Source organism: Mobula hypostoma, chromosome 23 (assembly GCF_963921235.1).
Source record: "Mobula hypostoma chromosome 23, sMobHyp1.1, whole genome shotgun sequence".
Classification (NCBI taxonomy): Eukaryota; Metazoa; Chordata; class Chondrichthyes; order Myliobatiformes; family Myliobatidae; genus Mobula; species Mobula hypostoma.
The window spans coordinates 11,485,257-11,512,478 of record NC_086119.1 but is presented as its reverse complement, the minus strand read 5'-3'; the positions used below and the strand labels follow the sequence as shown (position 1 = coordinate 11,512,478).

At 45.7% G+C, this 27,222-nt stretch overlaps 1 protein-coding gene across 13 annotated transcripts in view; it reads left to right on the top strand.

The window, feature by feature from the left end:
* msi2b (musashi RNA-binding protein 2b) overlaps positions 1-27,222 on the top strand; it is a 650,971-nt gene that overhangs the window by 333,169 nt on the left and 290,580 nt on the right. For all 13 annotated transcript variants that reach the window (XM_063031626.1, XM_063031623.1, XM_063031621.1 and 10 more), the window contains exon 7: positions 4,451-4,499. In XM_063031626.1, coding sequence (XP_062887696.1) covers positions 4,451-4,499 — 49 coding nt within the window. The remainder of the gene's footprint in view (positions 1-4,450; positions 4,500-27,222) is intronic.

Below are 27,222 nucleotides of genomic sequence, written 5' to 3'. Positions count from 1 at the left end.
ACAGCATGTTTAGTTGGTTAAGAGGAAGGGTTGCCAGTCACCAGGACTACTCTGTTGTGGACAGTGTTAAACTTCCTGAGTGTTGTCCACACAAGTGGGAAGAGTATTCAGTAATCTTCTTACTTATGCTGTGAAGACAGTGGTCGGACTTTGGGGTGTTTATGTGAATCACTAGCAGCAAGGCACTTTTTCTCTAACCTACTTTGTAGCTACAGCATTTATTTGGCTGGTCTGGTTGAATTTCTCACCAGTGGTGGCCTGTGTCATAGTAGGGAACATGGAATTGTTTTTGAATGAGAAGCGTATTTGTCAGACTGCTCTTTATTGGAGGTAGGCTGGGAAACACACACAAACTAGGAAAATATTATTTACCACCCTTCAGCCAATTCAGATTCAGATTGATTTATCGCACGTACATTGAAACATACAGCAAAATGCATCGTTTGCATTAACAACTAACCCTCACTGATGTGCTGAGGGCAGCTCACAAGTGTCACACATATTGGTAGCATGGTAGTGCAGTGGTAAGCACAACGCTTTACAGTACAGGTGACCCGGGTTCAATTCCCACCGCTGACTGTAAGGAGTTTGTCCGTTCTCCCCGTGACCGTGTGGGTTTCCTCTGGGCACTTATTCCTGCAAGTAGTCAAAGTGCTACACCTGCCCATACACCTCTCTCACCTCCATTCTGGGCCTCAAACAGTCCTTACAAGTGAGGAAACACTTCAGCTGCAAATCCGCTGGGGTTGTCTATTGTATCCAGTGCTCCTGATATGGCCTCCTCTACAATGGTGAGACCCATTGTGAATTGGGGGACTGCTTTGTTGAGCACCTCTGCTCCATCCACCTGAAGCAGAACATCCAAATGGCCAAACATTTTAATTCTGATTCCCATTCCCGTTCCAACATGTTGGTCCATGGCCTCCTCTTGTGCCACGATGACGCACTCTCAGCGTGGAGGAGCAGCAGCTTAAATTCTATCTGGGGGTAGTCTCCAACTTGCTGGCATAAGTATCGACCTTCCAGTAAAAAAAATCCTTCCCCTCCCCTCTTCTTCTATTCCCCACTCTAGCCTCTTACCTCTTCTCACCTGCCTATCATCTGGTGCCCCTTCACTTTTCCTTTCTCCTATGGTCCACTCTCCTCTCCTATCAGATTCCTTCCTCTCCGGCCCTTTGCCTTTCCCCACTCACCTGGCTTCACTCACCATCTTCTAGCTATCCTCCTTCTCCCCCCACCCTTTTATTCTGGTGCCTTCCCCCTTCCTTTCCAGTCCTGAAGAAGGGTCTCGGCCTGAAGCGCTGGCTGTATGCTCATTGCCGTGGATGCTGCCTGACCAGCTGAGATCCCCCAGCATTTTGTGCGTGTTACATTACGTAAGCCTATTAATGCTGAATGGGAGAAGGGTTTAATTAAAATGGATTTTTGATCCCATCAGATCAAACATCAGGACCTTGAATGAATGTGAAAGGTGCAAGAGCAGCATTAATAGAAGGTCAGGGAAGTTTCTCCCCAGTGTCATGGGGATAAATTTCTCTCTAAATGAATCAACAACAACCAAGGCAGGTAATCTGCTCATTATCATCTTTCTGTTTATGGGTGCTTCCTGCATATCGCCTATATTATATCACATTAATGTACTTGCATGCCTGTGAAGCACACTTCCACATCTGTGTAAGTGTGTCTGATCAAACTGTTATGGTGGAGGCAGCTGCTGCTTCTCCATTAGCGAAAGTGCTGGGGAACTACTCTCTTAAATCGACAGCGCGCACCGTCCATGCAAGCTCCGGAAGGTGTCTGGAGACGCTGTGATGGGAGGGCGATGCAGACGCGGGCAGACACGCTTGGGCTGCAGGTGTGCGCCTGGGATTAAGCACTTGGCAATCCATTATTGCCCAAGTCGGTCAACAGTGAGATGCAGTGTTTTCAGATAAAATAAGATCCAGGTTGCAAACCACTGAAGTGAAAAGAAATTGAGTTGTTATTTCACACTGAAGCTCACAGTAAGAATTGGATTTTCTTTTTGCATTAAGAAGCATCCAATGTCATTTTATATAAGAGTCCGGTAGCTGCACAATAGTCAGATTTGTTGCATGTTATTTAACACTGCTCTCCATCCCCTCCAGAGAATTTCCCTTCCATGCCCAAGGGTCTTGTTTCCTGTCTTGCTTGGATATGATGGGTGACCTTTGCCCTCATCTCTGAGCTGGCCAATCCTCATTTGTGTGAGTGTGACCCAAGTCCTTCTTTCCCAAAGAGTGAGCTGGATAGTGATCAGAATAATCGCACCACCTTCACACTATTGCTGTCTTCACCCAGAATGTGCCCTCAATTGAGATCCCATCTTGAGATACACCAAGGGTCAACGTTTTGGCACCTTCCTATCCCATTTCAAGTTTAGTTATCATTCAACCATACTATACAAGAATACCCTTGAATATAGCCAAATGAAACAGTATTACTCTGGGGCCAAGATGCATAACACAGAACCAGCAGTCATACATGGCACAAGACACATATAGCATTTATAAGATAGCAGTAAACATACAGTCACAAAAAAAATTATTTAGCCCTTGTCCCTGAAAGACGTGTCCTACAGATTGATGGTGATTGATGATTGCTGGCAAGCACAAGCCTTCAGCAATCTGAAGATGAATGCATGTATGAATGTAATCCATCTTGTCTTGCACTGAGCGAACACTGGAGGGCAGCACTGATGGGAGAGCCCAGCTCCTCCACCGCACCCCCCCCCCCCAAGTCTAGCGTGGACGCCGTGTTTCAGCTCCTCCCATGTTTCCTCACCTGGGCGGCTGCAACAGGCAAGCCCACTGCATGAGGCCTAGTTTGTGCTACAACTGAGGCCACTCAGCTGCCCTGCCGTCAGTCTCAGCAATAAACCAGGGAACCGGGCTTGCAGTGTTCTACGTTACCAATGTCCAATGGGGTCTTGGCGATCACAAGAAAAACATCCAAGACAATCGGTCACTGTTAGGCTGCACACCATCTTTGCGCAACGACTCCCCATGCCTTTCTATAGCAGGCAAGAACACGGTCCACACCAAGTCCAGCTCCTCCAGCTACCCCAGTATCAGCAACTCACTGATGATGGGTAGACATAACGTACCACAGTGTCTTTACAATTGTAAAAAAAAAGACAAAAATGCCTTGGGTTAGCAGAGAGGTCGTTGTGTCCAGGCACGCTGCCATCTTACCAGAGGAGTTTGATTGCATGTTGTCATAAAATTAGCAACTGAACCATCTGGGCCATTCCCTTCAATTTCCATTGGTCAGACTAGAATCCTTCAGAAGAGGCAGGACAGTCTTGAGAAGATTATACCAAATCTCATCAAGGTTCTGATGTTATCTCAATTGGGTCAAATAATTATATTGATTAAACCATATGTATGGGAGATTTGGTTGCTATGTTTAAAACTTTTAAGTGCATTTTTTTTAGTGCAAAAAAAGGACCAAGAAATAGTGATGCAGTATTCATTGTCTGTTCAGAAGTCTGATGGTTGTGGAGAAGAAACTGTTATTGAAACATTGAGTGTGTGTCTTCAGGCTCCGAATTCTTCCCCTCTGATGGCAATAATGAGAAGAGGGCATATCCTGGGTGTTGGGGGCATGGTATTTAATGATGGATGCCACCTTTTTGGGGCATCACCTTTTGAAAATGTGTTTGATGCTGGGGAGGCTATTGCCCATGATGAAGCTGGCTAGTCTACAGTCCTCTGCAGCTTTTTCCAATCCTGTGCAGTGGCCTCTCCGTACCAGGCAGTCGTGCGACCAGTCAGAATGCTCTCCTCAGTATATCTATAGAAATTTGTGAGAGTCTTTGGTGACCAACCAAAGTTCCTCCTATAGCCATTGGCATGCCGCCTTCAAAAGGTCCCGGATAGATCTTCAGAGATGTTGACACCCAGGAACTTGAAACTGCTCACCCTTTCCACTGCAGACCCCTGGATGTGTGTCCTCTTCAGTTCCCTTTCCTGAAATCCAGTATTCCTTGGTCTTAATGATGTTGAGTGCAAGGCTATTGTTGCTGCGACACCCACTCAACTGGCTGATCTATCTCACTCCTGTACTCCTCCTCAACATCTTCCTTTTGTCCAAAGTTTTGCACCTGTAGCCCCAATCCTTGAAACATCTTTTTCCTTCTCAGGGTGGATAGGTTCTGTTGAAGACCCTGACCTGGAGTTACACTCAGACTTCAGTTCTTTGCGGCGGTGGGACTCACTCCCAGAGCCTCCCAACTACCCGCTTTTCGATATCCCAACATCTGTTATTAGAAGCATCTTCCCCCTATCACCCTAGCTAACTTCACCAGTCATAACTTTGAGATCTCATGAGATCTTCTCTCAGCCTCCTTTGTTCCAAGGATTGCTTTGAGGTTTTGCCTTGCTGATCTTTCTAAGGGTTAATTTAACCTGAACTCCTTTATGTATTGCAGGTAGAGGATGCCATGCTGATGTTTGATAAGACAACAAACAGGCATAGAGGTAAGAGAGATCTTCAGCACATCCCTTGGCTAATGTGAGCCTATACACACTTGTGCATTACAGAGTGGGCTGGGCATCTTCATTCTTCAACCTTATGGGGTGACTGCCAATTTTGATATGAACCATTTTTGTGCCAAGATAACAGAGCAATAGCACAATTGGTTCCTGGGAAATATCTATCCCACACACGCTGTATACCTGACACTAACTTAGTTCTTACTGAATTGAAGAGAGGGGTAAATGGATCAGGGGCACCAAGAGTCGGTGGAGTATGTTTGTACAGAATTAGCTTGGGTGCCCACTGGAGAAGCCAGGCAGTCACCAAGTGGTGGGTTCAAGCCAGCCTCTTGTCAGTATGGAACCGCAAAGATTAAGTAAGGTGCCACCTCATAATAGCATTCAAATAATCTATTATATCAACACCATTTGACATTCCAATAAGAGACGTCTTTCATATTCTTGCTCATCAGCGGGAGTTTTGGAGCTACCACAATGAAGCTGCTAAATATCATGAGAACGAGGATCCAGATTTTGTGATATTGATGTTGACATAGGTTTCCGTCTTTCAATTTGTTTTGTATTGTCTGTGATGTAATTATGCACAGATTCATGGGCTGACTGCTGCCTCCTGCAATGTACCATTCAATAATATTACTTGTATTAGTCTGTTTTTGTCATGAGTACCAGGATTTTGTTTGGATGCCATCCAGGCTGACCCACCGTACATAAGTACATTATGTTTTGTACATAAATTTCCTATGGTGGTTGAGTCTTGGACCAGAGGGCACAGCCTCAGAGTAGAAGGACAACAGAGGGGAGGAGGAATATCTTTAGACAGAGCAAGATGAATCTGAGGAATTCATTGCCACAGAAGGCTGTGGAGGCTGGGTATATTTAAAGTGGAGGTTGATAGGTTCTTGATTAGTAAGAATGTCAAAAGGGAGAAGGCAGGAGAATGAGGTTTGGAATGACAATAAAACAGCCATGATGAATCGGCAGATCAGACTCGATGGGCTGACTCTACTCGTGTGTTATGGTCTTATTGAGGTACTGAAAGGAAAAACAGAGTGCGGATCAGAACACTCAAAAGGCTGGGGGAACTCAGCAGACCAGGCATCATCTAAAGAAGGAAATGGGCGTTTCAGGCCGAGACCTTTCATCAGGAGTTGAAAGGAAGGGGACAGGAGTCAGAACAGGAAGGTGGGGGAAGGGGCAGCTGATTGGTGAAACCAGGTGAGGGGAAGGTGGGTGTGTGGGGGGGGGGGAAATGAGGAGAGAATGTTGCAGTTACAGCACAAGTAAAAAAGTTAAAGTGCAAGGGACTCTGACATTCAGGTGGTCAAGGTTTCATTGTGATAAAGATCAGCCTTATTTGTCGCATGTACATCAAAGCATATGGTGAAATGTGTCCTTTGTGTCAAATCAAAGCAGCGGAAGTTGCGCTATGCAGCCCGCAACTGTTGTCGTGCTCCCGACCCCGACATAATATGCCCACGACTCGCTAACCCTAACCCGTATTTCTTCAGACTGGGGGGGGAACCAGAGCACCCAGAGGCTGAACAGTGTTACTTACTTTCTCAGATCTGAGTTGAGGTGAGTGAAGTGATCCACACTGGTTCAGCAGTCTGACGGTTGTAGGGTAATATCTGTTCCTGCAGCTGGTGGTGTGGGACCTAAGGCTCCTATATCTCCTGCCCGATGGCGGCAGTGAGGAGAGAGCATGGCCTGGATGGTGTGGGTCTTTGATGACAGACGCTGCTTTCTTGTGACGACGCTCCTTGTAAATAATGCTCAGTTGTGGGGAGGGCTTTGCCTGGTGTGTGCTGGTACAGAGTATTCATTATGCTGGCGTACCTCTGGGTGGTGGTTATCACAGTCACCACTGCTTTGCCAGGCAGCTCCCCCAGTCTGCAGCTGACAGAGACTAGACAGCTCCCATTGCTCGTAGACCTCCAGTGCCAGAGCTTGCCATGAGCATCTGCAGAAATATGACATCAGAATTGTCACAGGAACTAAGAGTGTTATTTGGAGCCACATTTTTAAAATACTTTAATTTGCCCTACTTGCTTCTAAAATGGTTCTCCAAAGAGTCAGCAATAGAAACAGCATGTTAGAGAGCAGGACTGACATCTCAGCTGATTGCAATGTAGATTAGAGATTGTTTTGCATTTAAACAATATCATTTATTTTTAGAATATGTTTTTGATAGGATAAAAGCGGAGTAGACTGAAATAATTTTGATCTCCCTTTTACAAAGGAAAGCCTGACTTGAAGCACAGGCTGTAATCAGCACACTGTTATTAAATATGGTTTATGCAGAGGCTTTGAACAGTCAGGAGTGTACGTTAGCTGTAACAGACATGCAGAACTGTGCATCCAGGTGGAATTTGTGTCATACACCATAGAAATAGGTTCTTTGGCCTAACTGGTTCATGCCGACCTAGACTCCTGTCTAAGCTGCACCAATTTGCCCATGTTTGGCCCATATCCCTCTGAACTTTTCCCATCCATATAGTTATCCAAAGTTCTTTTAAAAGTTGTTATTGCACCTGCCTCATTGACTTCCTCTGGCAGCTCATTCCATATATGGACCACCCTCTGGATGAAAAGGTCCAAAGCATTCTCTTGTCCCCTGCTACCTTTCCTATGACCACTCTTAAGATCCTTCCTGGCTACCTTAGAGCACTGTCTGATCCTTGCTTCCTAAAACTTAAGTATGCTTCTTTCTTCCTCTTGACTAGACGCTCTACTTCTCTTGCCAACCATGGTTCCTTCACCCTACCATCCAATCCCTGGCTCAATGGGACCAACCTATCCAGAACCCCCTGCAAGTGCTCCCTAAATTACAGTCACTTATTTTTTGAAATACGGCGTGTAATAGGCTCGTCTGGCCCTTTGAACTGCGCTGTCCTGCAGTCTCCCGATTTAACCCGAGCCTAATCACCGGACAATTCACAATGACCAATTAACCTACCGACCGGTACATCTTTCGACTGTGGGAGGAAACCCATGTGGTCATGGAGAGACTGTATGAACTCCTTACAGGCAATAGCGGGAATTGAACCCTGGTCACTGGTATTGTAAAGCATTGTGCTAACCACCATGCCACTGTGCCACCCCACATTTCCACAGTTCCATGAGCGCTTCCATCTCCATTTTACGCCCACGAATTCCTGCCTAATAGCATCATAATTTGCCCTCCCCCAATTAAATATTTTCCAACGCCATCTGCTCCTATCCCTGTCCAAGGCAATGCTAAAGGTCAGGGGGTTGTGTTGGTCACTGTCTATGAAGTGCTCACCCACTGAGAAATCTAGTAGATTGGAGATATTTGGCTGCATAGATGCATTTAGAGGGAAACTCAATCAGGACAAGCACAAGAAGGGGTAAAGACCAGATAGATTGAGGCGAAGTAGAGTTGGAGAAGGCTTGGAGCAGAAAAACTAGTAGAGAACTGTTGGGCCAAGTGGCCAGTTTGTGATCAGCACATTCTGTACAACTCAGTGCTGACACTGGTCACTTACGGGCGGTGTATGTGTGAGTTGATTGATCCATGTGAGGCCTGTGACGGAAAACAGCACGCTTACAAACCAGGACTGACACCACGGATGATCTAAATGTAGATGAGCAATTGTTTTGCATTTAAATAATAAAAGTTTATTTTTAGATAGTAAGGCATCTCAGGAGGAAGGAATTGGCAGAAATCATTTTAATATATCTGGCAAAAACACTCGCTTTCAACATGCTGTGAAGATTATAATAGATTCATTCTTTTAAACATAAATGAAAATGTACTTTATTGCTATTGAATATAAAGATACAAATTAAATAGAGCAGTGGCCCCAGAAGATTCAAAGCTGTTTCTGTCAAATTGCATGTTTGCTGAAATGTTCGTCTTCCATTATTCACTGCTTCAGAACAGATTTCTCGCAGCTAAATTTAGAATTGCTCCCTCTTTGTCTGTTTAAAAGTTATCTCTTATTTGTGGTGTATCTCTGCCCTCCAAACAGAACCTTACATTTCAAAGTGAGTGCTCTGAAGTTTCTGTGTTGAGTTCCCTTTGGTTTTAGACAGTTTTCTCTTGAAGGTATAATTGCTGTCTATTTTTATTGAGGTTTCGGCCCTTTCAATCCTTTGAGCCATGCCTCCCAGCAACCCCCGATGTAACCCTAGCATAAACATGGGACAATTTACAACGAGTGATCAACCTGTCAACTGATACGTCTTTGGAACGTGGGAGGAAACTGGGAGCACCCGGAGGAAACCCACGTGGTCACGGGTTGAACCCAGGTGGCCTGCACTGCAAAGCGTTGCGCGTACCACTTGTGCTACTGTGCTGGCCCTGCCGCCACCGGTCATCTCCTGTGGACAGTAGTGGCCCAAAGCTACTCGGACACACGTGCTTCCTTGTGGCACCCCTTTCCCAGTCTGGGCAGCATAGCAGTCTTCTTCCACTCCCCTCGCCTTCAGCTGTCTGTATCCCCGATATATAAACTACTTGCTCAAAGAGGAAGGCCATGCAAGCTTCAATCCTTAGTTTTACAAGCATATAGTTAGCATTATTGTTACATTATTGGAACCGTAAACCTATAAGGATGCACCAGTGCACATTCACATCATGAATAGGGGTACTTAATGTAGGTAAGTTAAATAGATCTGTCGGTACAAAGGTCATTAAAAAAGGTTGGAGTAGGTTAAAAAGTCAGCACAACACTGTGGGCCGAAGGGCCTGTACTGTGTTGTGTTGCTCGATGTTCTACCTTCCTGACCCCAAAGCTTTGGAACAGAGATGAGGAGGAACTTCTTTAGCCAGAGGGTGGCGAATCTGTGGAAATCACTGCCACAGACGGCTGTGGAGGCCAAGTCGTTGGGTATATTTAGTGCGGAGGTTGATAGCTTCTCGATTAGTCAGGATGTCAAAGGTTACAGAGAGAATGGTGTTGAGAGGGATAATAAATCAGCCATGAAGAAATGGTGGAGCAGACTCGATGAGACGAATGGTCTAATACTGCTCCTATGTCTTATGGTCTTAATTATGGTCTAACTTTCTTGTTAGGGGCAACCATGATAAAATGTACTGACATTTTAGGGGAAAAAATACTTTTCTAATCCAGATAGGCCTTCAGGGAAAGAATGTGTTGCTTTTATCTGCTGAGACAGACTGCAGTAATATGCAGTAATATGGTTCTCATATGTGAGTGGTCAAATTAAATGTAACCATCCCAAATCTTCAGTGCCCTGGGACACAGTAAAATCACAGAACTAATTCAGAGCAAGGGAAAGCACAACTCTGTTGACAGAAGCAGGGAATTTTCTAATGACCTTTGTTACTGCCCAGTATCTGCGTTTATATAGCACTTGCGATTCCAACTGGGCCAGTTAAAGACAACATACAGTAGTGGCTGTGCCCCTAGACTCACTTCAAAGTCAAAGTCAGGTTTATTGTCATTGTCACAAGTACATGTATGCAATGAAAATCTTGCAGTAACATCATTGCCATATTGCATCATATAAACAGCATTCACAAGAAAAACATAAATTATACCCAATTTTTAGAAGAAAGAACATAATTAGAGCAAAAAAAAGTCTGTTTTAGTGATCAGAGTTGGAGTGAATAAGATTGTGCCAGTCAGTTCAAGATCCAAATGGTTGAAGAGGAGTAGTTGTTTGTGAACCTGTAAAATCAAGAATCAACACTGCAAGTTGTGGATTGGGTGACTTTAATTCTGATTTTACCTTGTACAGTTTGGCGTGTGCTGTGAGATAACGATTGTGGAAGTGTTTCCTGAGCTATCTAGACCTTTTCCCTTATTGCCTGCCAATTATATTTGACTCAGCAGGATTAGCCAGGCAGGTGAATAGACTGGCCACAAGAGCAGTACCCTGGAAATATTCGCTTCCTTTTCCCAGGCTGGAAGCGGTTAATACGAGGGGGGCATAATTTTAAGGTGATTGGAAGTTAGGGGGGATGTCAGAGGTAGGTTTTTTTTTAACACAGAGACTCATTTCTTACCTGTTATTATATGTGCTGTATGTGATATACAGTACTGTGTAAAATGCTGAGGCACATCTATATAGCTAGAGTGCCTAAGACTTTTGCACAGTATTGTAGTAATTTTACGTATTGCACTGTTCTACTGCTAGAAGAAAATACAACTTTCATGACATATATGAGTGACGATAAACCTGATTCTGAAATGGGTCTCTGTTGTGGACTGAGAGTGGGAAGGGGGCAGGGAGAGGGGAATCATGGTTGAGAAAAGGGGAGGGAACGGGAAGTATCAGAGAGACATTCTGTAATGATCACTACACCAATTGTTTAGAATCAAATGCCTTTGCCTGGTATCTCAGGGCTGAGCGTGTTTAAACCTGCGCCACCCCCCCCCCCGTCCCTGGCACTCCTTCTCTGCCACCTGTCCCACTCCCCTCCTGCGGCGCTCCACCCTCACCATTCCCAACATCCCTTTTCTCCTGCCAGATTTACAAATTCACTTTCCACTCTACATTGACAAGTACAGTACTGTGCAAAAGTCTTAGGCACTCTTGCTATATATATATATATGTGTGTGTGTGTGTGCGCCACAGACTTTTGCACAGTACTGTATGCATTGTGTTTTGCACCTTGATCTCTGAGGGACATTGTTTCGTTTAGTTGTATACATGTGTACAATTGAACGACGATAAACTTCAACACACTGCCAGGGTTAGTGGTGGAGGCAGATGCATTAGGGACATTTGAAAGACTCTTAGATAGGCACATGGATGATAGAAAGATGGAGGGCGATGTAGGAGAGAAGGGTTAGATTGATCTTGGAGTAGGTTAAAAGGTTGGCACAACATCATGAACCGAATGGCCTGTACTCTGCTGTATTGCTCTATGTTCTATGTTCCTGACCCCAAAGTTTTCCACCAAGTCAGGGCTGCGATGGAATAGAATTCACCTGTGCGGATGAATGCACTTGAGAAGCCTGAATCTATTTACACAGAGGGTAGTTGATATCTGGAACGCACTTGCAAGAAGAGGTGGTGGAATTGGGTACAATCCAAGAGGCATTTACACTTTAACTCGAATGGGGACGGAAGGAAGATGCTCTGAAGCAGGAGAAAGGGGTGGCCTGGACATGATGGGCCGAATGATCTGTGTCTGTGCTGGACACCTCTACAACAGTGATCCAAGCACGTGTAGGTTAATTGCTCACTGTAAATCTCACATCGAGTGCTGGTGAGTGGGAATGGCTGATGAAAGGGATTCATGTGATATTAGTGTAATTGGATGGTTGTTGTGGCCATGATGGGATAACAGTCTGTTTCTCTGCTCTGTCTCTCAATGCCTCCATCTACTTTGCTTAACAAGAATGGATCACTCCTGGATTTAGACATGACTATCGATCTAGCAGCAGGAGCCATTTGCAGCAGGGACTTGCGGACTCCTGCCCTGTTTTGTTTCCACTGATTATCTACCGTTTCTGCTTCTGTCCGTACTGCTGGTAAACCAACACAGCACAGCTCTTTCTTGTGAGTGTGCTCTCTAGCCTCCTTACACAATGGCGCCCAGTCATGGGCTGTCTTTCAGTGCTGTTGTTCCTCCCTCTTTGTTTAACCTCACTCTTTTGTTGCCATAACACTCTGCTTTTTTTAAAAAAAATTCTGATTAGTAATTGTTTAAAAGGCGACATGTTAATGTTGATGATGTCACTGGTGTGCGTGCGTTCAGTGGGGCGAGAGACTTGGTTCGGAGTTCTGGATTTCTGTTGTTATAGGGAAGGAATTCACTCACTGATTCAAAATTCACGATTGTTTAATGCCATTTCCATAAATACTTAAAATGTTAAGAAAGAATCACAATAGGCTAAAGAAGACAATAATAATAAAAACACAATAAATATAAATGCATAAAATAGCTTATATACATAGATTGACTGCATGTCCATAAAGTGATGCAAGGCACAAGAGTATCTGTACATAAGGTGCTTCTGACAGAAAATGATAAAGTAGTGATGGTTGAGGGTGTGGAGGGGTGGGTTAGTGGGTGGAGATGTTGATCAGCTTTACTGCTTGGGGAAAGTAACTGTCTTTTGAGTCCAGTGGTCCTGGTGTAGATGCTGTGTGGCCTTCTCCCTGATGGGAGTGGGACAAGCAGTCCATGAGCAGGGTTGCTGGGATCCTTCATGATATTGCTGGCCTATTTCCAGCACCTTTCTGTGTAGATTCCTTGATGGTGGCTGGGCTGGTGCTGGTGATACATTGGGTAGTTTTGACTACGCATCGTCGAGCCTTCCTGTCCGCCGCAGTGTGGTTTCTGTACCAAGCAGTGATGCAGCATGTTAGGATGCTCTCGACTGCACATCTGTTGAATGACGGGAGCATTGATGTGCATTGTCCAGAATGTGTTCTGGGACCATGAGAGGTTGTGCAATATGTGCACTCCCAGGAGTTTGAAACTGCTTGCAGTTTCCACTGCTGTGCCACTGATGTAAAGAGGGGTGTGAGTGGTGCAGATTCTCCTGAAGTTAATAACTATCTCCTTTGACACTGAGGAAGAGGTCATTTGCCTGGCACCAGGCCTTGAGCTCTTCCAGCAACACACATCAAAGTTGCTGGTGAACGCAGCAGGCCAAGCAGCATCTGTAGGAAGAGGTACAGTCGACGTTTCAGGCCGAGACCCTTCATCAGGACTAACTGAAGGAAGAATGAGTAAGGGATTTGAAAGTTGGAGGGGGAGGGGGAGATCCAAAATGATAGGAGAAGACAGGAGGGGGAGGGATAGAGCCAAGAGCTGGACAGGTGATGGGCAAAAGGGATATGAGAGGATCATGGGACAGGAGGTCCGGGAAGAAAGTCAAGGTGGGGGGGGACCCAGAGGATGGACAAGAGGGATATTCAGAGGGACAGAGGGAGATAAAGGAGAGTGAGAGAAAGAATGTGTGCATAAAAATAAGTAACACGTGTGGTACGAGGGGGAAGTGGGGCCTAGCGGAAGTTAGAGAAGTCGATGTTCATGCCATCAGGTTGGAGGCTACCCAGACGGAATATAAGGTGTTGTTCCTCCAACCTGAGTGTGGCTTCATCTTTACAGTAGAGGAGGCCGTGGATAGACATGTCAGAATGGGAATGGGATGTGGAATTAAAATGTGTGGCCACTGGGAGATCCTGCTTTCTCTGGCGGACAGAGCGTAGATGTTCAGCAAAGCGGTCTCCCAGACTGCGCCGGGTCTCTCCAATATATAAGAGGCCACATCGGGAGCACCGGACGCAGTATATCACCCCAGTCGACTCACAGATGAAGTGTTGCCTCACCTGGAAGGACTGTTTGGGGCCCTGAATGGTGGTAAGGGAGGAAGTGTAAGGGCATGTGTAGCACTTGTTCCGCTTACACGGATAAGTGCCAGGAGGGAGACCAGTGGGGAGGGATGGGGGGGGACCAATGGACAAGGGAGTTGTGTAGGGAGCGATCCCTGCGGAATGCAGAGAGAGGGGGGGAGGGAAGATGTGCTTAGTGGTGGGATCCCATTGGAGGTGGCGGAAGTTACGGAGAATAATATGTTGGACCCGGAGGCTGGTGGGGTGGTAGGTGAGGACCAGGGGAACCCTATTCCTAGTGGGGTGGCGGGAGGATGGAGTGAGAGCAGATGTACGTGAAATGGGGGAGATGCGTTTAAGAGCAGAGTTGATAGTGGAGGAAGGGAAGCCCCTTTCTTTAAAAAAGGAAGACATCTCCCTCGTCCTAGAATGAAAAGCCTCATCCTGAGAGCAGATGCGGCGGAGACAGAGGAATTGCGAGAAGGGGATGGCGTTTACATGTCCTTACACTTCCTCCCTTACCACCATTCAGGGCCCCAAACAGTCCTTCCAGGTGAGGCAACACTTCACCTGTGAGTCGACTGGGGTGATATACTGCGTCCGGTGCTCCCGATGTGGCCTTTTATATATTGGTGAGACCCGACGCAGACTGGGAGACCGCTTTGCTGAACATCTACGCTCTGTCCGCCAGAGAAAGCAGGATCTCCCAGTGGCCACACATTTTAATTCCACATCCCATTCCCATTCTGACATGTCTATCCATGGCCTCCTCTACTGTAAAGATGAAGCCACACTCAGGTTGGAGGAACAACACCTTATATTCTGTCTGGGTAGCCTCCAACCTGATGGCATGAACATCGACTTCTCTAACTTCCGCTAAGGCCCCACCTCCCCCTCGTACCCCATCTGTTACTTATTTTTATGCACACATTCTTTCTCTCACTCTCCTTTTTCTCCCTCTGTCCCTCTGAATATACCTCTTGCCCATCCTCTGGGTCCCCCCCCCCCTTGTCTTTCTTCCCGGACCTCCTGTCCCATGATCCTCTCGTATCCCCTTTTGCCTATCACCTGTCGAGCTCTTGGCTCTATCCCTCCCCCTCCTGTCTTCTCCTATCATTTTGGATCTCCTCCTCCCCTCCAACTTTCAAATCCCTTACTCACTTTTCCTTCAGTTAGTCCTGACGAAGGGTCTCGGCCTGAAACGTCGACTGCACCTCTTCCTACAGATGCTGCTTGGCCTGCTGCATTCACCAGCAACTTTGATGTGTGTTGCTTGAACTTCCAGCATCTGCAGAATTCCTGTTGCTTGAGCTCTTCCACGTGCTTCTCTGTAGGTCGTCTTGTCGTTGTTGGTGAGGAGCCCCAGCGCTGTTGTGTCATCGGCAAACATCGCAGTGTGATTACTTGGGTGTTTGTCCTCTGTTTTAGAGGTGCAGTGTGTGCAGAATTGTCGTGCCTGTACAGAATAATGTGCAGACATTAGTGTCCAATGCATTTTTCTCTATATCAAAGCATCCTATGTCCTTGAATACTCTCTGATTCATCCCTTTCCCACACCTCCTCCCTAGAGCACTACAATCGCCAGGGACCCCTCATTACCTGGGACATGCCCCCTTCTCAGCACCACCATCGCTGAGGAGGTGCAGGAGCCTGAAGAACCACACTCGAGCTTCTTCCCCTCTGTCATCAGATTTCTGAATGGTCCATGAATCCAGGAACACTACCTCACTATTCTGCTTTAGTACTACCTATCTACCTACACACCTTCCTACTCACATTCCAGTCTATCTACCTACCGACCCACCTACCTACCTGCCTGCCTACCTACCCATCTACCCACTAACCTACCTACCTACCTAGCATCCCCCACCCAAAGAGAAAATCTGTCTGGGAGTCAACAGAAGATTTCAGAGTTGAAGTTGATCCATTTACATTGGGCAGGAGTTTGAATGGTCACAGAGCTGTGATGTCACAAGATATTTCAGCTGCAATCTGTTTGAATGGTGGGACAAGCTTAGCAGATGAAATATTTGGATAGGTCAATAACAAGGTGTTTTAATGCCTATTTAACCTTTATGAAAGGGAATTTTGCAGCGTTCTGGGATAAAATCAAAGGTATTTGTTTGAAGAGTGTTCTGAAAACAGTGCCAATCGTAAATAGCTGAAATACATGATTATCTCCCATTGTACTGCACAGTGCCTTGTGATGTTTGATCAAATGAGAGACTCTGCCATGGACGTGACCATACTTTGGAGCTGATCAGTACAGCACTGCTGTGGATTACTGTAAAATGTTCTGCTCAAGTTTAATAGGAATAGCTCTGGGCTACTTGTCCATTCGATCCTCCACGATCTTTTCTGGCAAGGTGTGGCGTGCCGGGCTGTCCTTGAACTTGACATTTGTTCCCACAGTGTTCATGTGCAGCTCCGGAAACAATTGAGTCCTCTTTCAAAGAGGGTCAACAGGTCTCTTTTCATCGATTTCTCTAACTTCCAGTAATTTTCCCTCCTTCCCCCTTCTCTCTCTTTCCATTCCCCATCCTAGTTCCTCTCTCACCCCTTTCCTTCTTCTCACCTGCCCGTCACCTCCCGCTGGTGCCCCTCTCCTCCTTCCCTTTCTCCCTGTTCTGTATTTGCAGAGCAGGAACAACCACGGAGTAGTAGGATTAAACATCCTTACTGAGTCACATTAGTCACTGTCTGCTCTAGGCAACTAATAATGTGGGAGCTACAAACCAGACCCACCAAGACGAAAACAGAGAGAGCCCTTCACGTGTCGGAGACACAGATGATTCACTGCATGATCGACCAGCTGCATGCACACTGGCTACCTTCCTGCAATCGATCTGAGACTCCCATCTTCAGCTCTTCGCCTTTTCCACCGATCGACTCCCAGCTTCTCACTTCATCCGCACTCCCTCATCCACCCACCCTACCCCTCACCTGGTCTCACCTATCACCTGCCAGTCTGTACGCCTCCCCTCCCCCCACTGACTTCTTCCCCCTTCCTTTCCAGTCCTGATGAAGCATCTCAGCTCAAAACCTTGTCTGTTTATTCCCTTCCATAGATGCTACCTGACCTGCTCAGTTCCTCCATCATTTATTTGTGTGTTAGTCAAGATTTCCAGCATATGTAGAATCCCTTGTGTTCGAAGATCTTGTGCTTATTTAACTGAGCTAGTGGTGTATTTCACTTAAAGACTGGAACATCAGCAAAAACTTCCTGACCTTGTACCCAGCGGAAGTCAGCTCAACAAGACTTCGAACACTAGATGCAATAATTGCTCAACCTGCTGGAGCAGGGCAGGGATCAGGGATTGGAGAAGGTGAACTTTATCCTCACTCCTCACTTGTTAGTTCAAGGTCTTCTCCTTTTCTGAGCTTCTCCTTTTGATAAATATTGGGTGTCCTGGGTCAGTATTCATTCGCAGTCAACAGCTCTGAAAACAGATCATCTGGTCAGGTTTATCAACCAGTTGCTACTTTCCCTGCAAGGCAACAATGACCATCTTTCAAAACTACTCTTCTGACAATAATCCAGCTTTGATTAAATGAATCTATTTGAAAAAAAATTATTGAGTCATTAAAAAGTACAGCAGTGAAAAAGGCCCTTTGCCCCTTCCAGTCTGTGCCAAACCATTTAAAGTGCCTACTCCCATCAACCTGCACGGGGACCATAGCCCCCCCATACCTCTGCCATCTATGTACCTATCCAAACTTCTCTTAAACATTGAAATCAAGCCCGCATGCACCACTTGTGCTGGCATCTCATTCCACACTCTCACAACCCTCTGAGCAAAGAAGTTTCCCCTCATGTTCCCCTTAAACTTTTCACCTTTCATCCTTAACCCATGACCTCTAGTTGTAGTCCCACCCAACCTCGGTGGAAAAAGCCTGCTTGCGTTTACCCTTTCTATACCGCTCATAATTTCATATACCTCTATCAAATTTCCCCTCAATCTTCCTATGTTCCACGAAATAAAGTCCTACCTAGTCAATCTTTCCTCATAACTCAGGTCCCCCAGTCCCTGTGTTAAACGAACGAGTCCCTATTTTTAAACAGTATCTCCTTATTCTGGATTCTCCCCCGAGAGGGGATGGCATGGTAGTATAGCAGTTAGCAAAATGCTTTACAATGCCAGCTGTCTGTAAGGAGTTTGTACGTTCTCCCCGTGACCGTGTGGGTTTCCTCCAGGTGCTCCAGTTTCCTCCTACATTCCAGACATGCAGGTGAGTAGCTTAATTAGTCAGATGAGTATAATTGGGCGGCACGGATTTGTAGGACCGGAATGGCCTGTTACCGTGTCGTATGTCTAAATAAAAAAATAAACAAGTGAGCAGAATGCTCCCTGCGTTCACACAAGAGTTGCTAGACTTGGAGAATAAGGCTGTATCTTCAACAGGGCTAGTTAGTTAATTATTGCATTGCCTTAATCAACTGGATACATTGCACTGGTTTTGAAAGGGAGGCGTAGATAAATCACGGTAGTATCAGTCGCAATCTCCGGAATGTGCAGTGATGCATGCCCGTCACTTGATACATGGCCACTAACTGTGGAACAACATCATGAAGAATGCACAGGGGACATAGCTCAGTGGAAGCTTGTCAGAGCATTCTTACACGCTCTCGGTATCATAAAAAAAGACTAGTTTTGGTATCATAAATTTTTTAAAAAGTTTTAAAGGTAATGTTGCCAATGTCAGGTTAAGGGCACAGTAATACAATGGTAGCTAAAAGAGTGTCTAGATGCCTGGAGTACTGAGCTGTCAACAAATTCAACTCTGACAGAATTCAGACGACAACCATTAAATCAACTCAGTGGCCACTTTATTAGGTACACCACACCTGTTCGTTAATGCAAATATCTAATCAGCCAATCATGTGGCAGCAATGCATAAAAGCATGCAGGCATGGTCAAGAGGTTCAGTTGTTGTTTAGACCAACATCAGAATGGGGAAGAAATGTGATCCAAGTGACTTTGACTGTGGAATGATTGTTGGTGCCAGATGGGGTGGTCTGAGTATCTCAGAAACTGCTGATCTCCTGGGGTTTTCACGCACACAAGTCTCCAGAGTTTACAGAGAGTGGTGTGAAAAACAAAAAAAAATGTCCAGTGAGCAGCCGTTCTGTGGGCAAAAATGCTTCGTTAATGAGAAAGGTCAGAGGAGAGTGGCCAGACTGGTTCAAGCTGACAGGAAGGCGACAGTAACTCAATTAATCACAGTTTACAACAGTGGTGTGCAGAAGGGCATCTCCGGATGGACAAAACATCGAACCTTGAACTTTACAGCAGCAGAAGAGTGCAAACATTAGGTACCCTCCTGTACCTATAAACTGGCCACTGAGTGTAACTCTGGATTAGTCTCAGTAATAAGGACGTGAAGCTGTTGCTTTGTTGTAAATACCCATCTCAGCTGGAACGGAGGCGCGGTAATGCAGCAGTCAGTGTAATTCTTTACAGAGCCAGCTGTAAGATCGGTTCATTTCCCACTGCAGCCTGTAAGGAGTTTCTACATTCTCTCCATGATCCTGCGGGATTCCTCTGGGCACTCCGGTTTCCTTCCACATTCCGAAGACGTATGGGTTAGGGTTAGTAAGCTGTGGGCACGCTATGATGGCACCGGGAAGCATGGCGATACTTGCGGGCTGCCCCTAACACATCCTCGGACTATGTGGGTCGTTGGTACAAAATGACGCATTTCACTGTGTGTTTCGACATAAATATGCTAACCTTTAAATTTTGAAATCTTTAATCTGTTTGCGCATTAGGAGCAACGTCCTGTGTCATAGAGTCGTACAGCACAGATACAGGCCCTTCGGCCCATTCAATCCATGCTGTCTAATATGCCCTTCCAAGCTAGTTGCATTTGGCTTATAACCTTCTGAACCTTTCCAATAATGGTTGCCACAGGACAACTGAAATGCCATAAAGCTCCACCTGGTTTGTTAATCTCCTTCAGGGAAGGGGACAGTCTGGCCTATATGTGAATCTAGACCTTGGTCCTCTTGAATAGCCACATGGGGCAATAAATTCTGGCTTTGCTCACACTTTGTGAAGAATTATAAAGAGTCTGTCTCACCAAGTAGTGGGTTAACTTCACAAAACACATGCACGGATATCCTTTTTGTTACAACATACCATTTCAGAGGCACATCTTAAGAGGCACTGAGGCGATACAGAATTCAAATGGCTTTGCATGAAGGACAAAAAAAAATGTAACTGAGTGGAGATTGAAAAATTGATGGGATAGATCTCATTATTGCGACACTTAGCAGCGCAATCAAAGGTTTGGTCTGTTTGTTCCCTTGACCCCGTGGGAGTGAGACCTGAGAGTCAGTCAGGTGTATTAATAGACCTGGGTAGCAAAAGACCGTGGTTGGGCCTAATTGGCTGCCGAGCGCACAGCAGCTGTGCCGGATAGGTGAGGCCAGCTGTAGGGGCAACTCTTCTCACTGTGTGCGCGCGTGTGGAAATGGGTTTGATAAATAATGAATTAGTGGAAATAACCAGCTGCTGCCGGAGTCATGGGAAGCTCCCTGGGCATATGAGCTTGAGGGAAGGTTGTGTGGCCAGTGTTGTTTAGCGGGACCTGTTGAGACAGGAGTGTGTGTATATGTGTGTGTGTGGGGAGGGGGGTGAGTTTGCAGGGGAGGAGGGTGGGAAATGACCTTTTTAACCCCCATAAATGGGCAAAAGATTTAAAGGTCTTGAGAGGAGCCGGGAGATTTTGTCTGCGCAGCTCCTACAGCTAAGAAATTTACTGTCATACAAGAAGAATTTAAAAAAATCTCAGCTGCATTGTGCGCAGTTGGCACAGAATACTACAAAGATTGATAATGCAAGGTGGGCTCTCTGACATGAGAGACATTGAGAAAGTGTGGTAATAAAGAGCAAAAAAAAAATGACTGCAGAGCTGGAAATCTGAAATATGAACAGAAAATGCTGGAAATTGTCAGCAGACCAGGCAGTATCTGCAGAGAGAAAACCAGGCATTTTCCACAGTGTTTTTCTTTCCCCTGAGCTTATTATAAAATTGCACTTTTGAGGGGATTTGTTGGGTCGATGTGTCTCCCACACTCTTGTGTGACTGTGGTAACACGTCAGAGGTTGCTTCATGCTTCACTTGACCTTTGTGCTTTTGGGATGCATGCTTTTCCTGCCAACGTTTCTGCTGTTGGAGGAGTCAAAGTCTTAAGGAAGAGTCAATCACATAAGGAATAGCACGAGCACACCATATGACCCTCAGCTCAGTTGTGCCATTGAACACAATCGTGCTCAATCTAATTTGGGTCTCAGTTCCACACAAGCCTTGACCTTCTCCATTGTCAAAAATATCACTGATCTAGACCTAAATGAGCTCAGTGACTCTAGCTGCCCTGGTAGAGAATCCTAAAATTTGACAAATTTCTCTTTTCTCTCCACCTTCACTCCTTGGACCATAGATGCTTCTTCTAAGTCCCTAACCGAGAAACAATCCCTTATAATCTTCCCTCTCTCCCTCAAAGTTTTGTCTTCTCTGCTAGATGGTATTTGGTACTGGTTAATTATGGTTACTCTGATACAGTAAAAAGCTTTAGATTGCATACTGTCCAAACAGATCATTCTATATATAAGTTCATCCAGGTGGTATATCATCAACATCATGTGCCGGGTCGTGTGACGTGGGCAATGATAGTCTTTATGACCGTGATTGGTCTTGGCAAATTTCTCTGCAGAAGTGCTTTGTCTTTGCCTTCTTCTGGACAGTGACCTTACAAGATGGGTGACCCCAGCAATTATCAATACACTGCAGAGATTGTCTGCCTGGTGTCAGTGGTCGTATAACCAGGACTTGTGATATACACCAGCTGCTCATACAACCATCTGCCACCTGCTTCCATGGTTTCACGTGACCCTGACTGGGGGGCTAAGCAGGTGCTACACCTCGCCCAAGGGTGACCTGCAGGCTGGCGGAGGGAAGGAGCACCTTACACCTCCTTTGGTAGAGATGTACCTCCACCCCACCACCATGATTTAGTACAGAAGGAATAAACAAAATGCAGACTATTGTGTTACAGTTCCACAGGGAGTGCAGTGAAGGTAGACAAATAAAGTTTGTGGGAAGATGAGTTTCAGAGCTGTAAACCACATACATACTTTGATAATGAATGTACTTTGAGTTTTCAGAGTTTTCAAGTGTTCATCTTGTTTTTTAGTGGGTGAGCGGTCTGTTCAAGAGTCTGATAAAAATGGGGTAGAAGCTGTTGTTGAACTTGGCTTTTGTATCTTCTGCCCGATGGGAGAGGGGAGAAGAGAGAATGACTGGGGTGGGAGGTGTCCGTGAGTGTGTGGGCTGCTTTCCCGAGGCAGTGGGGTGGGGGGGGTGGTCTGAGCTACTGCTCTTCCCAAGCCTGCAGTCTCACCGGCGATGTCCTTTTTCTGTTTTGCTACCACTCTCTGAGGTGCGTCCACCCTTCCATCTCATTCTGGGCTATGCTGGCGAGGGGAACTTCTTCCTCTGCTCCTCTGATCTACCACACCAGTGCCGACAAGTGGCCATCGCCTCTGTGCAGTTGGGTGAGGCGGAGCTGGCGAGGGGTGTGTGGAATGCTGCCTCCAAAGAGGAGGCTGGAGGAGGATGTGGCGAAGAAGCAGCTGTCTTCATCACCTGCCGCATTCGCTCCCATTTGCATTTTGATTGAGCGTCCAAATAGTGTGGGGAGTGAGCGTGCAATATTATTGTAATGAGGAGTTAGCAGATAAGAGGAACAACACAGCAGAGAGTCATTGCATGAGCCTCATCTCCCTTTAATTACCCTGACAACACTGGCTCTCAGAGCCAGACGATTAAATGGTGGTTTCAGCAGAAACGCTTACACTGTTTTATTCTCCCTTCTAAGAAAGGGAGAGAAAAAAATTACCAGTGCCAAGATTTCTATATAAATATATTAATAAAATAGGTAATAAACTTGTTATAATATAAATGGTCTATTATCATAATCTTTTTTAAAATGGTTATTACTATGTCATGATATGATTTTTTTTTGAAAAGCGAATTGAGTTTGACAGTTCGTGAGCAGAATGACAGGCTTGTTACTTTTTTTTCTTTCCTGTAGTTTCTCTTTAAGTGAGTTTCTCCGGTGCAGTACCTATCTGCTGCCTTAATACCACAGCCATGGATGGGTAGAGGGTATGGACAGGATTAGCTCTCATGTACGTCTGAACTTTGCCATTTTGTTTTCACCTCACTACTGACGACTGTCCTCTCAGCGGTAATACTTCAAACCATTAACCACCGTCTCTAAACATTGACTGTCCATTTCCCTCCACAGGTGCTGCCTGATCTACCGAGCTCCCCCCGGTATCTTGTTTGTTGCCCCACGGCTTGTATCTTTACTGCTTCATTTAGTGTAGATTTTTCTTTTAATTCCCCAATTCCCACCGTTATTGGCCTTTTTATTTGCAGTTTGATCTTTGCCCTGGAGGGGTAGGCCGGACCCCTGCATTTTTGATTAGCTGCGTCTGCATTTCTGCTCCAACACCTAGTGATGGAGGATGGTAATTAATAGGCTGGAAGTTATTTTGAGCGGTGTCAGTACTTCTGTCAGGATAATAAGTGATGATCTTCACAGGCTGTCAGGCCCTAGGGAGGATGCTTCCATTTTGTTATCGCTTATGACAGGATGCTCTGTGTGTGTGTGCGTGCGTGCGCACACCTCACTCCCAGAAGATGGGAGTTGTACCCATTCCCTCAGGCAGCCTCTTCCCAGATCAAAAACGTGAAGCCCACAAAATCTGGGTCCCAGCTGAGTCTTAGTTTCAGAATTCTTCCTCTTCTTTCCAAATCTGTCCATGATCATGGAGTCAGACAGCACTGAAACAAGCTTTTCGGCCCAGCTTTGTGTACTGATCCCATTTGTCTGCACTCGCTCTGCAACCTCCGGTGATCTAAATGCTCGTAAAATCATAAGACATAGGAGCAGAATTAGGCCACTCAACCCATTGGGTCTGCTCCTCTGAAATGATTATGCTGAGGAATTTATAGCTGCTGACCCTCTCCACCTCTGATCCCCTGATGAGGACTGGCTGCTTCCATGTCGTGAGAGTACCTGCATCCCTTCCCCCACATTCTCAAGCAGTGCGTACTGGCTGATCTCTCTCCCCTCCTCCCATTCTGCACTGCGGTACCTAAGGTCTGGCCAGTAGTTCATCTTGGAGTTGTCTCCTTCAGCCTGGATCCAGACCAGGGTCTGTAAGCTGGAGGCCCAGAGGTAGCCTGTCTTAGAGTTGAAGACGTAAGGTAGTGTGTGTGTGTGTGGGGGGGGGAAAATGGGCGCTCCCCCCCTCTGTTTCGATCCTGATGAAGGGTCTTGGTCTAAAGCATCAACCGTTTATTCCCCTCCATAGATGCTGCCTGACCTGTTGAGTTCCTCATGCTGAAGGACCTGTTCCAACCCTGTACATTTCTGTGAAGATGCCCTGATAAGTCTCAAGTTTAACATGGACCTTGTTATGTCTCTTGCAGGCGTCTTGTGCCCTTTTCACAAAGACGTTTCCGAACCTGCCATGTTTTATATTTCATAGGGCTACCAATATTTCATTCCTTATTTATTTCTAAGCTACATTTGGCTTCCCAAATTGCCAGGGTCAGGCATATGTGAACCTACAATCTCCTTATGATGAGGCCAAGATCTGGGATTATCCGCACAGTATCGTAGATGCCATTGCATCTGAACACACAGTGCTGGGTGACTGAAAGTAGCCTCTATCAGAGATGTGACCTTCAGCTAAATTAATTGTCTGATGTTCTAGTGGGTCTAATCAGGGAAGTGTTTGGAAGGAAAGCTCTGATGCCCTTACCAACTCTTGGCCAATGATCACCCACAACAAGTTACATTAATGCATCACATTTATTACAATAAAATATTCCAAGGTGCCTCACTGTGTTGTGAAACAGAATTTTTAAAATGTAATCAGAGGGGGAGGTGTCACCTCTGTCTTTGAGGGAGAGGGTCCAGAGGAAGTTCACAAGAATGATCTTGGGAATAAAAGGGTTAATGTTTGAGGAGTGTTAGCTGCTCCTGGGCCTGTACTCACTGGAGTTAGGGGAATGAGGGGGGATTCTCAATAAAACCTATGGAATGTTGAAAGGCCTGGATAGAGTGGATGTGAAGAGGATGTTTCGTATAGTGGGGTAGTCTAGGACCAGAGGGCGCAGCCTCAGAAAACAAGGCTGTCTCTTTTAGAACAGGGATGAAGAGGAATTTCTTCAGCCAAAGGGTGGTGAAACTGAAATTCATGGCTACAGACAGCTTTGGAGGCTGTTATTGGGTATATTTAAAGGAGAGTTTGATAGGTTCTTGATTAATAAGAGCATGAAGAAGCCAGATGGAAGAGGTTGAGAAAGATAATAAATCAGCCATAATGGAACGGAAGAGCAGGCTCAGTAGTCCGAATGGCCTAATTCTTCTTCAATGTCCTTATGGTCTTATGGTTCCAGAGCTCTTTAAAGAAGTGGCAGAGGTATATGGAAGGGAGTTCCAGAGATTGGCTGTTGAAGGACGGCCATTCATTGTGGAGAGACCAAACTTTCAGAAAATACAAAAGAACAGAACTCTGAGAAAGCCTACCCAATCTGTGTTGGCCATCAACCAACCACTTACATTAAACATACATTAATCCCATGCTGTCTTGTCAAATCAGTGCAGGGATGAGGGCTTATTCTTTGAGGAAAGACAGAGTAGATTGGATCAACGCACAGTGATCTCAGTGGGATGCCAGGCTAGAGTGGGTCATGGAGACAGAAGTAATCGAGGCATGGAAGGATTTTGAACGAGGGCATGTTGCCCAGTGTGGAAAGCAGTCCTGTGAAAGATGTGGCACGGTGCTTGATATAGGTGGAGCTTTTGAAAGCACTTTCCAGTTCCCATAAGATTCCCCTTCCCCACGTCTGAAATGAGAGTAGATTTACTTTTTTTGAATAATGCCAGAGAGTGCTCCCTGTTTGAACACAGACCGGTTAATTCTCAAACACTGGACGTTCCACAGATGATGCAAATCCAGAGCAGCGCACGTAAAATGCCAGAGGAACAGAGCAGCTATGGAGAGAACTGGACAGCAGGACATTTCCGGCTGAGACCCTTTCACTGTGTCCTGATGCAGGGTCATTGACCGTCCAACTTCCACAGAGCATTTCCACTCTAGATGGTTGATACCAGTCACTTGTGAAATGAAGTTGAACCATCAGAGTTGAAAGGTTCTCATCTCCTCTTCCCACTCCAGCAGCTGAACCTCATGATCTGGTGGAATACTATTTTTTATTATCAAATTAAAGTTTATTCATAAGATAAAATATTTACAGGAATAAACCACACAATGCCTTTTCATTCTTTCATTCAGAGACTATGTGTTAAGTGCTGTTCTATTCATCATTATTGTTACGTGCCATGTCATATGACGTGGGCAATCATGACCTTCCATCTCTCATTCTCTTCTTATTCTTTTCTCCAACCATGACCATGATTGTTCTTGACAAATTTTTCTACAGCAGTGTCTTTACAAGACAGGTGACCCCAGCCATTTTGAATACTCTTCAGAGATTGTCTGCCTGGTGTCAGTGGTCGCATGACTAGGACTTGTGATATGCACCAGCTGCTCGTACGACCATCCACCACCTGCACCCATGGCTTCATAAAACCCTGATCAGTGGGGTGGGGGTGTGGCTAAGCAGGTGCTACACCTTGCCTGAGGGTGAACTGCAGGCTAACAGAGGGATAGAGTGCCTTACAACTCTTTTGGTAGAGATGTATCTCTCCCACCCCTGCCACCCAACTGTTCTATTATGTTCCTTAAAACCAATAGGACTGTTGCTACTCATATGGCCCAATGAGGTGGTTATGCTACTACAATAATTGAGGGGCTTCCTCACCTAAACTGGCCCCTCCGTTTCTAGAATAGAAGAACCCTACACTGTGCTCCTTCCTGGCGAATGCTACGTCTTTGCTGCTTTACCATAGAGGCTGCCGGACCTGCTGAGTTCCTTCAGCATTTTGTGTGTGTTGCATCTGCAGAATCTCTTATGTTTACAATATCACAGGCACTGTTTTTTCAGAGGAGCAGTAAAGTTTGTGGGCCCATCTTCCCCTCTCTGATACACATCAAAGGTGCCTTGGCATAATTTTAGGGAACTCACTTCATGTTCCTACTGCTCTTTATTAATTAACGTCACTCAAACAGATTAATTTATTGCTTGTGGCAACTTAATGGTAGCTGCATTTCCTAGATAATTAATACAACCATAAGACCTGAAGGCAAAGTAGAATTTGACCATTCGGCCCATCAAGTCCACTCCGCTGATCCATCGTGTCTGATTTATCGTCTCTCTCAACCCAGTTCTCCTGCCTTCTCTCTGTAACCTTTAACACCCTTACTAATCAAGAACC